Genomic DNA, 17,915 nt, shown 5'->3' with positions numbered 1-17,915 from the left:
TTCCTTCAATTGGTAAGTGTTTTTTTCGCATTAAATGTGGGTGGAAGTAAACGTAATATAGTTGCAAATGCATCTGCAAGTTATCCATACATCTCTGTGCCATGTCTGCTTTAGCACCGCCGGTAAATAGCATGTTAGCATCAATTAGCGTAGCATGTTAGCATCGATTAGCTGGCAGTCGACATCAACAAAACTCACCTTTGTGAAGTCGTTGACTTTATCGTTGCAAATGCATCTGCAGGTTATCCATACATCTCTGTGCCATGTCTGTCATCGCCGGTAAAATGTGGAGACACTTTGTCACATTCAATGGGGGTCTGGCGGCAGACACTTTCGCATCTTCGGGCCGGAGGTGCAACTTGAATCCCTCCCTGTTAGCGTTGTTATACCCTCCGACAACCCACCAACGAGGCATGCTGTCTCCAAGGTTCCAAAATATAGTCGAAAATAACAGAGCTGAGACCCGGTGCTTGTATTGTGTTGAAAATGAAAATGGCGGCTGTATTACCTCGGAGACGTCACGTTCTGATGTCATCACCACATGAGCGATAAACAGAAAGGCGTTTAATTAGCCAAAATTCACCCATTTAGAGTTCGGAAATCGGTTAAAAAAATATATGGTCTTTTTTCTGCACAATCAAGGTATATATTGACGCTTACATAGGTCTGCTGATAATGTTCCCCTTTAACCACAGGTGTGTTAAGATCCGTACTCGGATCTTCTCATATTATTGTTTATTGTTTCCATTGTTGTATCACTCCGTCATTCTACCTCTTATTTCCTGTTTGTTCCGTCACCATGGTCACTCATTAGTTCACCTGCTACTCACGGTCCCGCACACCTGCTACAAATAATCACCTTCCCTTTATAAACCTTCCTCTTTTCATTCTTCTGCCTGGGACTCTGTCATTTGTTCATACACAACGGTACGTCTGCTTTGCGCTTTTGCTTACATGCAATTTCTGTATCATTCTCGCGAGCTCTCACGCTGCGTGATTTTATTCATTCTTAGCTCTCATGCTAAATGTTTTGTTTTGTGTTCCTATGTGCCAGTTTAGTTTACTATTTGTTTATCCTAGCTTTCATTCTAGCGTCTTTTGTTTGCCTTTTCTTAGCTCCAGTATTATTGTTTTCTAGCACCTTTTGTTAAATAAATCATTAGTTCATACCTTTTGCTGTGTTGTAATTTGACGCATCCTCAAAGGAACAATTCGGCATCACAATGCCGAACAGGCGTAACAAGGCGTGCTGGTTTACTGTTGCATGTTTGTACACCGGCTACTGTGGACACCTGGTGCAATGTTGTAATGTGCAATTGATGACAATGATGGCTTGATCAGGGACTTCCATTGTATTCATAGTTCATTCATATGTTTTAGGGGTATACACTCGTAGTCACAGTGTAATAGTCTTATCCACCTAAATAACATTTATCACTGATATATTGCTATTTGGTAACAGTAGAACAGTGGTTCTCAACCTTTTTTCAGTGATGTACCCCCTGTGAACATTTTTTGAATTCAAGTACCCCCTAATCAGAGCAAAGCATTTTTGGTTGAAAAAAAGAGATAAAGAAGTAAAATACAGCACTATGTCATCAGTTTCTGATTCATTAAATTGTATGAGAGTGCAAAATATTGCTCATTTGTAGTGGTCTTTCTTGAACTATTTGGAAAAAAAGATATAAAAATAGCTAAAAACTTGTTGAAAAATAAACAAGTGATTCAATTATAAATAAAGATTTCTACACATAGAAGTAATCATCAACTTAAAGTGCCCTCTTTGGGGATTGTAATAGAGATCCATTTGAATTCATCAACTTAATTCTAAACATTTCTTCACAAAAAAAAAAATCTTTAACATCAATATTTATGAAACATGTCCACAAAAAAATCTAGCTGTCAACACTGAAAATTGCATTGTTGCATTTCTTTTCACAGTTTATGAACTGACATTCATATTTTGATGAAGTATTATTCAATAAATATATTTATAAAGGATGTTTGAATTGTTGCTATTTGTATAATATTTTTGAAAAATCTCACGTACCCCTTGGCATACCTTCAAGTACCCCCAGGGGTACGCGTACCCTCATTTGAGAACCACTGCAGTAGAAGAGAAAGTCAAAATCTAATACGAATAGACGGAGTAAATATTGAAAGGGTAAAAGTAAACATATTTTTAAGTATAATAATTCATGTGTACGTTTTGTTTTCAAGCCACAGTTAGTGAGTTTTTCTGTCAAGAAAGGGGGGTCGCAGCTTGCTGGGTTGTCGTTCTCCCAGGAAGGCAGACGGACTACTAGGGACATGGCGGCGCAGGTAAAGACATATTTAATTTTTTACTCAAAAAGTACCAAACAAAAGGCGCTCACAGTGGAGGCAAAACTAAAGACATGAAACATGAACTAAAAAAAAAAACTCACTAACTGTGGCTTGAAAACAAAACTTACACATTGGCAGAAACTAAGGACAAGAAACAAAACTTACTTGGCAGGGCATGAACAGCAAAATCAGAGTATTGAGAATAGTCATAATCAGAGTGTTAACTCTGGCAACTACAAGCTTCAATAATATAGGCATGATTGGCTGACAGGTGCGTGAGTCCGAATACGTGACAGGTGAAACTAATGGTTGTCATGGTGACAAAACAAGAGTGCACAAAGAGTCCAAAAAACAACAGAAAAAAAAAAAAACATGATCACAAAGACATGACACTGTTGTGTTTATGTTGTGTTACTGTGCGGATGTTCTCCCAAATTGTGTTTGTCATTCTTGTTTGTGTGGGTTCACAGTGTGGCGCATATTTGTAACAGTGTTAAAGTTGTTTATACAGCCACCCTCAGTGTGACCTGTATGGCTGTTGACCAAGTATGACTTGCATTCACTTGTGTGTGTCTAAAAGCCCCAAATATTATTTGACTGGGCCGGCACGCAAAGGCAGTCAGTGCCTTTAAGGTTTATTGGCGCTCTTTACTTTTTGGAACAGATACTGATAACTTTGAAACCGATACCAATAATTTCCGATATCACATTTAAATCATTTATCGGCCGATAAGTACTCAAACGTATTTAGTGACATGCTAATTCTCATACTATATATTTTTTTTTCAAATTCCCTTGTATATTATACTCTTCTGAGACCACCAGATGGCAGTATAAGTGTCCACATAAGCGGCCGTAAGACCCCAATTCAGTAGTATACACAAGTTTGGAAATAAGAGCTAAAAGGTGCTGTCCACGTATGTGGCCACTAAGCCTTTATAGGTTTTAAGTCATAGTCTTTCTGAGATGGCACAAAATACACAACATGTAAACTCTTCCAGGTATCAAATACCTTCTTTGTCATGTCCACGTATCAATCCAGTGCTAACTCAACAAACCGTACGAAACGGAGGTAAAAACTATTAAAAAGGATGAAGTTCACTTCTTGCCGGCAGTAAGTCGAACACATTTCCAGTGAGGGTTGGACTCCGCCAATGCTGTCCTTTGTCACCGATTCTGTTCATAACTTTTATGAACAGAATTTCTAGGCGCAGTCAAGGCGTTGAGGGGTTCCGGTTTGGTGGCCGCAGGATTAGGTATCTGCTTTTTGCAGATGATGTGGTCCTGATGGCTTCATCTGACCGGGATCTTCAGCTCTCATTGGATCGGTTTGCAGCCGAGTGTGAAGCGACCGGAATGAGAATCAGCACCTCCAAGTCCGAGTCCATGGTTCTCGCCCGGAAAAGGGTGGAGTGCCATCTCCGGGTTGGGGAGGAGACCCTGCCCCAAGTGGAGGAGTTCAAGTACCTAGGAGTCTTGTTCGCGAGTGAGGGAAGAGTGGATCGTGAGATTGACAGGCGGATCGGTGCGGCGTCTTCAGTAATGCGGACGTTCTACCGATCCGTTGTGGTGAAGAAGGAGCTGAGCCGGAAGGCAAAGCTCTCAATTTACCGGTCGATCTACGTTCCCATCCTCACCTATGGTCATGAGCTTTGGGTCATGACCGAAAGGATAAGATCACGGGTACAAGCGGCCGGAATGAGTTTCCTCCGCCGTGTGGCGGGGCTCTCCCTTAGAGATAGGGTGAGAAGCTCCATCATCCGAGAGGAACTCAAAGTAAAGCCGCTGCTCCTCCACATCGAGAGGAGCCAGATAAGGTGGTTCGGGCATCTGGTCAGGATGCCTCCTGAACGCCTCCCTAGGGAGGTGTTTAGGGCACGTCCAACCGGTAGGAGGCTACGGGGAAGACCCAGGACACGTTGGGAAGACTATGTCTCCCGGCTGGCCTGGAAACGCCTCGGGATCCCCCGGGAAGAGCTTGACGAAGTGGCTGGGGAAAGGGAAGTCTGGGTTTCCCTGCTTAGGCTGTTGCCCCCACGACCCGACCTCGGATAAACGGAAGAAGATGAATGAATGAATGAATGAAGTTCACTTTTCTCGTGTTTGACAGAGACATTTGGAGGGAGTGAGTTTTTGAAACTTTTATTAGTAGATTGCACAGTTCAGTACATATTCCGTACAATTGACCACTAAATGGTAACACCCGAATAAGTTTTTCAACTTGTTTAAGTCGGGGTCCACGTTAATCTATTTATGGTAATGGAGGCAATTCATGAGGGTACCAAATAATGATGTGTTCAAAGCAGAAGACGTAAAACGACAGGTTTTAAGTTTGATGTGGGTCGAGGAGGAGGAGTCACAGTCTTTGATTGATTGATTGATTGATTGATTGATTGATTGATTGAAACTTTTATTAGTAGATTGCACAGTTTAGTACATATTCCGTACAATTGACCACTAAATGGTAACACCCGAATAAGTTTTTCAACTTGTTTAAGTTGGGGTCCACGTTAATTAATTCATGGTACAAATACAAACGCCGTTTCCATATGAGTTGGGAAATTATGTTGGATGTAAATATAAACGGAATACAATGATTTGCAAATCCTTTTCAACCCATATTCAGTTGAATATGCTACAAAGACAAGATATTTGATGTTCAAACTCATAAACTTTGTTGGTTTTTTTGCAAATAATAATTAACTTAGAATTTCATGGCTGCAACACGTGCCAAAGTAGTTGGGAAAGGGCATGTTCACCACTGTGTTACATCACCTTTTCTTTTAACAACACTCAATAAATGTTTGGGAACTGAGGAAACTAATTGTTGAAGCTTTGAAAGTGGAATTATTTCCCATTCTTGTTTTATGTAGACCTTCAGTCGTTCAACAGTCCGGGGTCTCCGCTGTCGTATTTTATGCTTCATAATGCGCCACACATTTTCCATGGGAGACAGGTCTGGACTGCCGGCGGGCCAGGAAAGTACCCACACTCTTTTTTTTACAAAGTCACGCTGTTGTAACACTTGTCTTGCTGAAATAAGCACGGGTGTCCATGATAACGTTGCTTGGATGACAACATATGTTGCTCCAAAACCTGTATGTACCTTTCAGCATTAATGGTGCCTTCACAAATGTGTAAGTTACCCATGCCTTGGGCACTAATTCACCCCCATACCATCACAAATGCTGGCTTTTGAACTTTGCGCCTATAACAATCCGAATGGTTATTTTCCTCTTTGTTCTGGAGGACCCCACATCCTCTGTTTCCAAATATAATTTGAAATATGGACTCGTCAGACCTCAGAACACTTTTCCACTTTGCATCAGTCCATATTAGGTGAGCTCAAGCCCAGTCAAGCCGGCGGCATTTCAGGATATTGTTGATAAATGGGTTTGGCTTTGCATAGTCGAGTTTTAACTTGCACTTACAGATGTAGCGACCAACTGTAGTTACTGACAGTGGTTTTATGAAGTGTTCCTGAGCCCACGTGGTGATATCCTTTACACATTGATGTCGGTTTTTGATGCAGTACCGCCACAGGGATCAAAAGTCCGTAATATCATCACTTACGTGCAGTGATTTCTCCAGATTCTCTGAACCTTTTGATGATTTTACGGACCGTGGATGGTAAAATCCATAGATTCCTTGCAATAGCTCGTTGAGAAATGTTGTTCTAAAACTTTTCGACAATTTGCTTACAAATTGGTGACCCTCGCCCCATCCTTGTATGTGAATTACTTAGCATTTCATGGAAGCTGCTTTTATACCCAATCTTGGCACCCACCTGTTCCCAATTAGCCTGCACACCTGTGGGATGTTCAATATAAGTGTTTGATGAGCATTCCTCAACTTTCACAAATTCTTCGTCACGTGTTGCTGGCATCAAATTCTAATTATTTGCAAAAAAAAATTTTTTATCAGTTTGAACATTAAATACGTTGTCTTTGTAGCATATTAAACTAAATATGGGTTGAAAATGATTTGCAAATCATTGTATTCCGTTTATATTTACATCTAACACAATTTCCCAACTCATATGGAAACGGGGTTTGTATATACTATCAGCATAATACAGTCATCACACATGAAGTTAATCATCATAGTATATACATTGAATTATTTACATTATTTACAATCCGGGGGGTGGGATGAGGAGATTTGGTTGATATCAGTACTTCAGTCATCAACAATTGCATCAACAGAGAAATGGACATTGAAACAGTGTAGGTCTTACTTAGTACGATATGTACAGCCAGCAGAGAACATAGTGAGTTCAGATAGCATAAGAACAAGTATATACATTAGAAGTACATTTGATTATTTACATTAGGTTATTTATAATCCGGGAGGATGGGATCTGGAGGGGGGAGGGTATTAGTAAAGGGTTGAAGTTGCCTGGAGGTGTTGTTTTAGAGCGGTTTTGAAGGAGGATAGAGATGCACTTACTTTTACATCTGTTGGGAGTGCATTCCACATTGATGTGGCATAGAAAGAGAATGAGTTAAGACATTTATTAAATCGGAATCTGGGTTTAACGTGGTTTGTGGAGCTCCCCCTGGTTTTGTGGTTATGGCAGTCATTTACGTTAAGGAAGTAGTTTGACATGTACTTCGGTATCAAAGAGGTGTAGCGGATTTTATAGACTAGGCTCAGTGCAAGTTGTTAGACTCTGTCCTTCAGCCTGAGCCAGCCCACTTTGGAGAAGTGTGTTGGAGTTAGGTGTGATCTGGGGTGGGGGTCTAGAAGTAACCGGACAAGCTGGGATGTTTGGAGTCTAGATTTGAAAAAGGGTTGAATGAGAGTTCCCGCTAGAATCTTCAAGGTGCTTTTGTTGACCAGAGAGGAGATTCTGTAGAGGAATCTCGTTCTTTGGTTGACCTTTTTGATTACCTTGGTTGCCATTTTATCACAGGAAAGATTAGCCTCTAGAATGCAACCTAGGTAGGTGATCGCATCTTTCTTGGTGATAACAATGTCACCCCCTTTTATAGTGAAGTCACCCTTCACTGTGTACCTCCTGCTACAAACCGTTTGCTTGTCGAACAGAATTGCTATTGTGACATTTAGTGGACACATTTAGAACAGGAATTTATTTCGGGTGGTATAGCTCGGTTGGTAGATTGGCTGTGCCAGCAACTTGAGAGTTCCAGGTTCAATCCCCGCTCCCACCGTCCTGGTCACTCCCGTCGTGTCCTTGGGCAAGACACTTTACCCACCTGCTCCCAGTGCCACCCACACTGGTTTAAAATGTAACTTAGATATTGGGTTTCAGTATGTAAAAGCGCTTAGAGTCACTAGAGAAAAGCGCTATATAAATTTAATTCACTAATTCACATTTTGTTAAAAAAAAAAACTGCTAATTTTTATACTCTTTATATATGTTTGACACCCCTGGTGTAGAAAGTGTAGTTCGAGTTTAGAATGTAGTTTTGATCGAAAAGATGTTCATGTAACAATGTGTGTGTTATTGTGCTTGTAGTTTGCAGTGATGCAGAACTATTGTTGTAGTGTACAGAGAGTGTACTATAAGCCAAATCAATGCTCACAGTCTGGAAATCAAACATGAAAAGCACCCCAGTGTGAGAGCAGCATTTGTTAGCACTGATACTGTATATGCTCCTGACTTCCTCACTCATCGCCCCACGCTGTCCCCACTTCCTGTGCACACCCCCCCTTTGCCTTCCTTTCACATTAGCGCAGCACTCCTCTCGTATCTTGACACGTGACCCGCATGCTGTGTGTGTTTACGTTCAAAAAGGCGCCACACGGACCCCGGATGCCAAGGAGCTGCTCTACGCCAGGCAGAAAGTGGTCACCACCGCCAAGGCGTTCGGGCTGCAGGCTATCGACCTGGTGCACATCGACTACAAGGACGTGCAGGGGCTGAGACAGCAGGCCCGGGAAGGGGCCCTCATGGGCTTCACAGGTAAAACTGGTTCTGTGGACATTTTCAATAGACTGACCATATATCCACTTTTCCCCGGACATGTCCTCTTTTGCAGGGCTGTCCGGAGTGTCCGGGCGGGGTTTCTTAAATGTCTGGCGTTTTGTGTCAAGGTTGCGTTTATTTTCAATTTACGTACAGAGTTAAGAGGGATTCAAAACAAATTGAGAAGGTGGGCGTACACAGCAATATTCGTGAGGGAGGGGCAGAGACAGAGAGAGCGAGAGACCGAAGAAATGACTCTGTTGTCAATCAACCGAGTCAAACAGGTCACACTGAGGGTGGCCGTATAAACAACTTTAACACCGTTACAAATATGGGTTGTACTTGTATAGCGCTTTTCTACCTTCAAGGTACTCAAAGTGCTCTGACACTACTTCCACATTCACCCATTCACACACTAATTCACACCCTGATGGAGGGAGCTGCCATGCAAGGCGCTAACCAGCACCCATCAGGAGCAAGGGTGAAGTGTCTTGCTCAGGACACAACGGACGTGACGAGGTTGGTACTAGGTGGGGATTGAACCAGGGACCCTCGGGTTGCGCACGGCCACTCTCCCCCACTACGCCACGCCGTCCCCTTTATGCGCCACACTGTGAACCCACACCAAACAAGAATGACAAACACGGTTTGGGAGAACATCCGCACCGTAACACAACATAAACACAACAGAACAAATACCCAGAAACCCTTGCAGCACTGACTCTTCCGGGATGCTACAATATACACCCCAACCCCCCACCTCAACCCTGATTAGGTCAAATCAAATATTCCACTCTGAAAAATATTTTTGTTGGAAGATTTTGCATATGTTGTGTGTTTTCCATAAAAAAACGTAGTTTTGTTTGACAAAAAATGGCGGAAAACAAACAAACAAAAAACCAACTTAAAAAAAAAACTAAAACAATTGAAATGAGGAATAGATCTGAAGTTGATGTAGACTCCAAAGATTTAAGCGTTAAATGTAAAATGTATGTATGCTCTGGCACACCATTATCATCATTTCATGACCCAAGCAAAACACTTTTTACACTTTTATACTAAAATAAATACACTTACAACTTGTTAAGTAAAGTTAACGTTTTCCAAAACACCATATATAATGTGAGATATAACAGGACAATGCATACGTTTATCATTTGTTGTCAAAATGCTTGCAAAAAAGTGGGACTCCAAAAATGTACTGTGGGACCCCATTTTTATGACTTGATAGGGTCCATGGGACCCCATTTTGAAAATTCCTAGCGCCAACACTGCTGTCAACAGAGGAGAACAAATGCTTTATTCAAATAAATATATTATTTAAAAAGCAAGTTCAAGTATTATTGGCAAATGTTCACCTAGTCCCAGTTTTGGCTCGCATATATATGTGTCCTCTTTTTGGGATTTCCCATTATGGTCAGCCTATTTTAAAGGAACTTCTAAGATTGGGGGTAAACTAACAAGTTTAATACTAACTTGAAGTTTCAGAAAAATGTAAAATTATTTGTTTGATGCTCTGTCCAGCCAAAGTAAGGTGGTGGATTATGTTACTCAAAGCTGAGCCTTCAGCATCAAATACAAGCCTGTCAAAAAGCAAGGAAAGTGAAGGATTTATAGACATTTCTGAAACTAGCCAGCATGGCCAGGCTGTTATATTTCACTTTAAAATTATGCCTTTTCCTTTATTAATCAACGGCCTTGTCAAAACAGAGTGGGGACAAAGCCAAACTTATTCTTACTCAAATCCACAACGTAACAAATAAAATGTAACGAGGGAGTGCTGACAAATATGAGCATGTCAACAAGTAGCATGGAAGCAAAAACTCAATGAATGCCCATTTATGGCCTCGCTAACTTAGTTCAAAAATCCTATTAGCGAAATCCCTGTTTATATCAATGTAAAATATCCATCAATGTTCTACCGCTTGTCCCTTTCGGGATCGGTGCTGGAGCCTATCTCAGCTGCATTCAGCCAGAAGGCGATGTACACCCTGGACAAGTTGCCACCTCATCACAGGGCCAACACAGAGAGACAGACAACATTCACACTCACTTTCACACACTAGGGACCATTTTTAGTGTTGCCAATCAACCTAAATATTTTTTTTACAACATAACAGTTTTTTACTACATTGTCAAAACAAAATGGAGGGAAAGACAATTAGGAAGGTCGGAGAATTTGCAGATGAAAGCTAAGACGTAGACTTAGACTGAGACTTAATTGTTATTGTCATTCAAATTTGAACTTTACAGTACAGATAAGAACGAAATTTTGTTGCGTTAGCTCATGGTAGTGCAGGAAACCTCCATTTATTCAAATCCACTATGCTAACAAGGAAATATTTGCTTATTAAAGCGTACGCTAACTTCCCCACTTTGCGGATCTCATTTTATGCACCTTCAATCAATCTGTGTATATATGCGTATGCATTTTTATTTCAAATTCATATTTATTTAGCGTGCCAAGTCTCTTTTTCTCCTGTGCTTTTTTAATGACGATGTTTATTTACACTGCAAAGGCCAAAGTGGATCAAATCACAATTTTTTCGAAATTAACATTTTTATAGCTAACTTTAGATTACAAGTATGAAGAATATGTTTTCCTTAAGACTACAGTATAAACACCACACTGTGGCCTGGATGTCACTTGCATGCGCAGTTTGATAAAGTGAAAACAAAGGAAGTTGAGGAGCAAGGAAGTCCCTACTGCTACTTGGAAAATAAAAGTCACCACATTTTAAAAATGAGGGTTTTTTTCCATGAAAATAAATTAAATTGACATATTTCTTGAACTGATGATAGGAGGCTTTTAATCTTTTTCTGGCTGTTAAAGTAGAGGAGAAAAAGACATCAGTGTGGATCTACATTAGCTATGATTTTCAACTCACTTAAAGGCCTACTGAAATGAGATTTTCTTATTTAAACTTGGATAGCAGGTCCATTCTATCTGTCATACTTGATCATTTCGCGATATTGCCATATTTTTGCTGAAAGGATTTAGTAGAGAACATCCACGATAAAGTTTGCAACTTTCGGTGCAAAGAGAAAAGCCCTGCCTCTACCGGAAGTCGCAGACGATGACGTCACCCGTTGATGGCTCCTCACATCCTCACATTGTTTTTAATGGGAGCCTCCAACAAAAAGTGCTTTTCGGACCGAGAAAACGACAATTTCCCCATTAATTTGAGCGAGGATGAAAGACTTGTGTTTGAGAATATTGATAGCGACGGACTAGGAAAAAAAAAAAGTTAAAAAAAAAAAAACACGATTGCATTGGGACGGATTCAGATGTTTTTAGACACATTTACTAGGATAATTCTGGGTAATCCCTTATCTTTCTATTGTGTTGCTAGTGTTTTAGTGAGTTAAATTGTACCTGATAGTCGGAAGGGTGTGTCCACGGGTGTGTTGACGCGCAGTGTCTCAGGAGAGTCGACGGCAGCCATGGACGGCACAAGCTCAGCTTTTCTCTGGTAAGAACTGACTTTTTAACCACAATTTTCTCACCGAAACCTGCTGGTTGAAATGTGGTCGGGAACAATGTTCTTTTGACCGCGCTCTGATCCATAGTAAAGTTTTACCTCCAGGAATTTTAAACAAGGAATCACTGTGTGTTTGTGTGGCTAAAGGCTAAAACTTCCCAACTCCATCTTTCTACTGTGACTTATCCAATATTAATTGAACAAATTGCAAAAGATTCAGCGACACAGATGTCCAAATAACTGTATACTTATGCCGTTAAAGCAGACGACTTTTAGCTGTGTGTGTGTGCAGTGCTCATACTTCCTAAAAACCTGTGACGTCTTGCGTACACGTCATCATTACACGACGTTTCAAAGACGAAACTCCTGGGAAATTTAAAATTGTAATTTAGTAAACTAAAAAGGCCGTATTGGCATGTGTTGCAATGTTAATATTTCATCATTGATATATAAACTATCAGACTGTGTGGTGGGTAGTAGTGGGTTTCAGTAGGCCTTTAAGTAAACAACTTACACAATGTACGTAACATGTCAGCAAATACGCCACAGCGCTCACGTCATTTCCGGCCCTTCAACAATCACTATTTACTCGGAGTTAAAATAACCAATCAAAATAGTTTTCTCATTTAAATCCAATGCTGTGATGATTTATCCTCTCTCGCTGGCGGGCGGCATATTTTTCTGTGCACAGGAATGACTTAGTTTGCCCAAAGATGATGTAAAAGTCCCAATCGGGTTGCATTTCCGTTTAGACTGCAGTTACATTTAAATAGATTGTATTCGGACATTCTTGATACGAAAAGAGCAGATTTGAGGCTCTTTGGAGCGTTAGGACTGGCAAAAATACTTTGTCACTTGAAGGCAAAAAAAAATCAAATTTGGTGTGCAGTGTTTCTGCACATTTATTTTTTTCATTTTATTTTTTATTGACATCCAGCATCAGACATTCCTATCCATTACATCACATATATCATGCAGCTGTTGTCTGCCCTGAATGTCAAAATATTTTTTTTTATATCCCAATCATTACACCCCCACACGCCCCCTCCCAAAAAAAAGAAATAACAAAAAAAAAACAAAAAAAAAAAGTAGTATCTACTAATAGATAAATTAAATGAACTAAAAATAAATAATAATACATTGATGATAATAATAATAAACAGAAATAAAATTTAGGAAAACAAATATATATATATATATATATATATATACATATATATACACACACACACACATATATGTGTATATATATATATATATATGTATACAGTATATATATACATATATATACATACATACATATGCATATATATGTGTCTATGTGTGTACATATATATATATATATATATATATATATATATATCTTGATTGGATTATCCAGAAAATAGTGCTCGATACCGTGGTAGTGCGCAATATGTATGTGTGGGAAAAATCACAAAACTACTTCATCTCTACAGAACTGTTTCATGAGGAGTTCCCTCAATCATCAGGAGATTTCTCCTGATGATTGATTCAGGAGAAATCTCCTAATGATTGAGGGAACCCCTCATGAAACAGTTCTGTAAAGATCAAGTAGTCTTGTGATTTTTCCCACACATACATACATATATATATATATCCATTCATCCATCCATTTTTTCTACCGCTTATTCCCTTTCGGGGTCGCGGGGGGCGCTGGCGCCTATCTCAGCTACAATCGGGCAGAAGGCGGGGTACACCCTGGACAAGTCGCCACCTCATCGCAGGGCCAACACAGATAGACAACACTCACACTGACATTCACACACTAGGGACCATTTAGTGTTGCCAATCAACCTATCCCCAGGTGCATGTCTTTGGAGGTGGGACTAAACCGGAGTACCCGGAGGGAACCAACGCATTCACGGGGAGAACATGCAAACTCCACACAGAAAGATCCCGAGCCTGGATTTGAACCCAGGACTGCAGGACCTTCGTATTGTGAGGCAGACGCACTAACCCCTCTTCCACCGTGGCAGAGGGTGTATGTATATATATATATATATATATATATATATATATATATATATATATATATATATATATATATATATATATATATATATATGTAGGTGTGGGAAAAAATCACAAGACTACTTCATCTCTACAGATCTGTTTCATGAGGGGTTCCCTCAATCATCAGGAGATGATATATATATATAATATATATATATATATATATATATACATTTATATATATATATATATATATATATATTATATATGCTCCTGTGACGTAGATTACCATAGTAACTAATTAGATTACCATTGTAACATGTAAATCATCCATAAATGCAGATTCCAACCATTGAGATAATTTGTATAGTCCAAGATTTACGGTCATGAGAAAAGATCACTGCACATCATAATGGCAGCTACACTTTGCATCTTAAAGATCTAAAACAATTATTTGGGAATGTCCGGCGGGCCAGATTGAAAAGCTTAACGGGCCACTTGTGGCCCCCGGGCCTTAATTTGCCCAGGTCTGGTTTAAGGGGTTATCTGACTTAGTGTAGACATGGCCTTAGTGTAGAAGGGGCCTCAAGAGCACACTTCTGTGTTTTTCCCTAATCATTGTTGGGGACATTACAAACAACAAGGTGTGGCCATTTAAACGCTTAGACATTTCAATACATGAAAAATGCAGGTGTGATTAAAGTGAGCCATCAGGCAAGACTTTTACCAGTGCTTCCTGTCGCCAAGCAACAAACTGCACTTCATGCGTAAGTGTGTGTGCGCTCATGCGCCAGAAGACACAACACTGGACAACCTCCACCGGGGATATTCTGATCTAACACCCCCCCCCTGTACTACATCCATCCATCCATTTTCTACCGCTTATTCCCTTTTGGGGTCGCGGGGGGCGCTGGCGCCTATCTCAGCTACAATCGTACATATTGGTGCATATTCACACATGAAGATTATTGGCTCACAAAAGCAATGCATAAAATGAAAAGTTAACGGCAGCCCTGCTTGTAACCTGAGCAGTAATTGATCTTGCCGCAGCCTAAGCCACCACAGAAAAATGGTGTCGGTAAGGAATTGGATTTATACGCCTGCTTAAATGTGGCCGTTTTCGGCCAGGCATTCATGTTCCAGGTGCTGGGCCTCTTGAAAATGTTCTGACGACATCCTCTGCTTTTTAAGAGACCCACGTGTCACCTCCATCCTTGCCTGTGAACCCTGCCCATCACTCGCCTGACAGCACTTGGCCAAATAGCCGCCGTCCAATGAGGTGACGGCAACACATGGCAGCCCACGATTGGCCGCCGGGCATGCATGATGCATTTTTGAGGAGGAGGTGTGTAACTGAGGGCACCTGAGTCCCCCCCCCCCCCCCCCCCACCCAACCACCCACCCCTTGCCTGTGCTGTCACCACAATGTCTTAAAATGGCAACCTAACAATAATTCCTTCTTGTATAAATGCATGCATTTTACGCTCAGGTTGTCGCTTACAATTTTACACAATTTTACTTTTAAATAGTACGAACTGCCTTATTTTTAATAAACTGTGCACACTCAAGCATAAAACATTTTCACTGGCCACCCGAGCTTGACCATGAGAGGTGCTAACAAGCACTGGAAATATATAACCTAAGAGTGATAGAAAACTAAGTAATTTTACAAGACTGAAATTGTGTGTTTGGTGACAAAAGTTATAAGAATGCTGTTGTATTATTGTAGTTGTATGACAAAAGGCATAATGGTTTACTTGTAGGATTATGGGAGCTGTGGTAATATAAGACAACAGTTGTATTGTCTTGTCAGAAAACTATAGTTTGATGACTAAAAGTCATAGTTTTTTTGTAGTCAAGTTGACATATCATTGGTCATAGTAGTATACAGAGTGAAAAAGTGCTCTGTTTCAAAATAGTTGTATCATTATTAGCAAAATGTTGTCATTTTATTACGCAGACGTTTTAGAGAAATGCAAGAGAAGTCTGCTTTCAATGAAAAATTACGTGCACATTTGTATATCGAGATTAAGGCGAGAGTTGAGTTGGATTACAAAAAAAAAAAAAAAAATAAACTTGAAATGAAGTTGTAGAATGATGTGTAAAAATTCAAATTTTTGCAAGAATAAAGCCCTAAGAGGAAAAAGTAGCAGCTTGTTGTACGGAATTTTCGGTAAATTGCGGCTTGAAAACGGTCTGTAAAACATAATTTATGCAACATTTTGACCAAAGAACCACCATTACATTTTATGTAGGCCACAAGGAAGTGTTTTAAATGTCGAAAAAAATATCCTAATATGGCCCCTTTAGTGGATAAAAATACAAAGTGCTTTCAATGAAAAATTACGTGAACATTTGTATCGAGATCAAGGCGAGACTTGAGTTGGATCACCAAAAAAAAACAAAATAAAACTTGAATTGAAGTTGTAGAATTATGTGTAAAAATTTTAATTTTTGCAGGAAGAAAGTCATAAGAGTAAAAAGTATCAGCTTGTTGTACGGAATTTTCGGTAAATTGCGGCTTGAAAACGGTCTGTAAAATATAATCTATGCAACATTTTGACCAAAGAACTACCATTGCATGTTATGTAGACCACAAGGAAGTGTTTTAAATGTCGAAAAAAATCATAATATGATTCCTTTAGTGGATAAAAATACAAAGTGCTTTTAACGAAAAATGACGTGCACATTTGTATTGAGATTAAGGCAAGAGTTGAGTTGCATCACCAAAAAAAAAACAAAAAACAAAAAAAAAAAACGACTTGAATTGAAGTTGCAGAATGATGTATAAAAATGATTATTTTTGGAGAAATAAAGCCATAAGAGAAAAAAGTAGCAGCTTGTTGTACGAAGTTTTTCGGTAAATTGCAGCTTGAAAACGGTCTCTTAAAACATTAAATGTGCAACATTTTGACCAAAGTAACATCATCGCATGTTACGTAGACCACAAGGAAGTGTTTTAAATGTCGAAAAAAATCATAATATGACCCCTTTAGTGGATAAAAATACAAAGTGACACAAAAAAGAAAGCAATTACATCAAGTCAGAAGCAAAGGTAAATCTTAGTTTCATTGCAGGATCCCAGACATACCATGTTTATGCACTATTTATATATTTTTATTACCACTGTCAAATGATTACCCTTTACATTTTTAGCAGATAATTGTAGTATTTTTAGGTCAATTTTGCAAGAAAAAAAGTCAGCATGAAATCAGTATTTTTGACACAAATATCTAATGTAAAGTTGTAATGAATTAAAAATTAAGTACCGTATTTTTCGGATTATAAATCGCAGTTTTTTTCATAGTTAGGCCAGGGGTGCGACATATACTCCGGAGCGACTTATGCGTGAAATTATTTACACATTACCGTAAAATATTAAATATTGTTATTATTTATGTCATTCCAAAAGAGATGCAGAAATTAATTATTGTAAAAGTGAAATAATGTTATTCCGTTTATTTCCCCCCAGTGTGACCTTTCTTAGTGGTAGTGAGGGACTCCTCTGCTGGCCAACAAGTGCGTGTGGTTACAGTCCCTCGGCACACACACACACACACACACACACTCAGGCTTTTAATGCACTTGTCCTCACATCCATGCAAACATGAGATGAGTGTTTTTAAAATAAATGTCTGGTAGCGCACAAAGGCGTTGACGGGTTGCAGCCTAATTAATGATGTCAGTAGACGTTCAACAGCCTGGAACCGGTGTGTGTGTGTGTGTGTGTGTGTGTGTGTGTGTGTGTGTGTGTGTGTGTGTGTGTGTGTGTGCGTGCGTGCGTGCGTGCGTGCGTGCGTGCGTGCGTGCGTGCGTGCGTGCGTGTGCGTGCGTGCGTGCGTGCGTGCGTGCGTGCGTGCGTGCGTGCGTGCGTGCGTGCGTGTGTGTGTCTTTTGTCTTTGTGTACAGTACGTAAGTGTGTATTTGTGGGGGTTAACCGGGGTGAGAGCAGCTTGAATGGGGGTAGTGGGCTCCTCTCCTCCTCCTCCTCCTCCTCCTCTTCTCCCCTCCTTTTGAGCTCCCTCTCCGGTTTGCTTCCTTGGGCTCGGCCCACCTTTTAAGCATTTGCCGCAGCCGTCGTCGCCGCCAGACATTTTCATAACCAGCGTAAGTTATCACGACAAGTCTGATCTGCCAATCTACACGAGATTATGTCTGCCTTATTTAACTGGGAGGACGTTTTCTTTTGCGGGCGGGGGGTG

At 40.1% G+C, this 17,915-nt stretch overlaps 1 protein-coding gene across 1 annotated transcript in view; it reads left to right on the top strand.

Moving 5' to 3' along the window:
- The window catches only part of clybl (citrate lyase beta like), a 188,743-nt gene that overhangs the window by 157,234 nt on the left and 13,594 nt on the right, over positions 1-17,915 (top strand). Inside the window, exon 6 of the mRNA XM_061879755.1 lies at positions 8,087-8,254. Coding sequence (XP_061735739.1) covers positions 8,087-8,254 — 168 coding nt within the window. The remainder of the gene's footprint in view (positions 1-8,086; positions 8,255-17,915) is intronic.

Source organism: Nerophis ophidion, linkage group LG19, assembly GCF_033978795.1.
Source record: "Nerophis ophidion isolate RoL-2023_Sa linkage group LG19, RoL_Noph_v1.0, whole genome shotgun sequence".
Lineage (NCBI taxonomy): Eukaryota > Metazoa > Chordata > Actinopteri > Syngnathiformes > Syngnathidae > Nerophis > Nerophis ophidion.
Note: the sequence above shows the minus strand (reverse complement) of the source record. Positions and strands in the feature narration are given on the sequence as shown.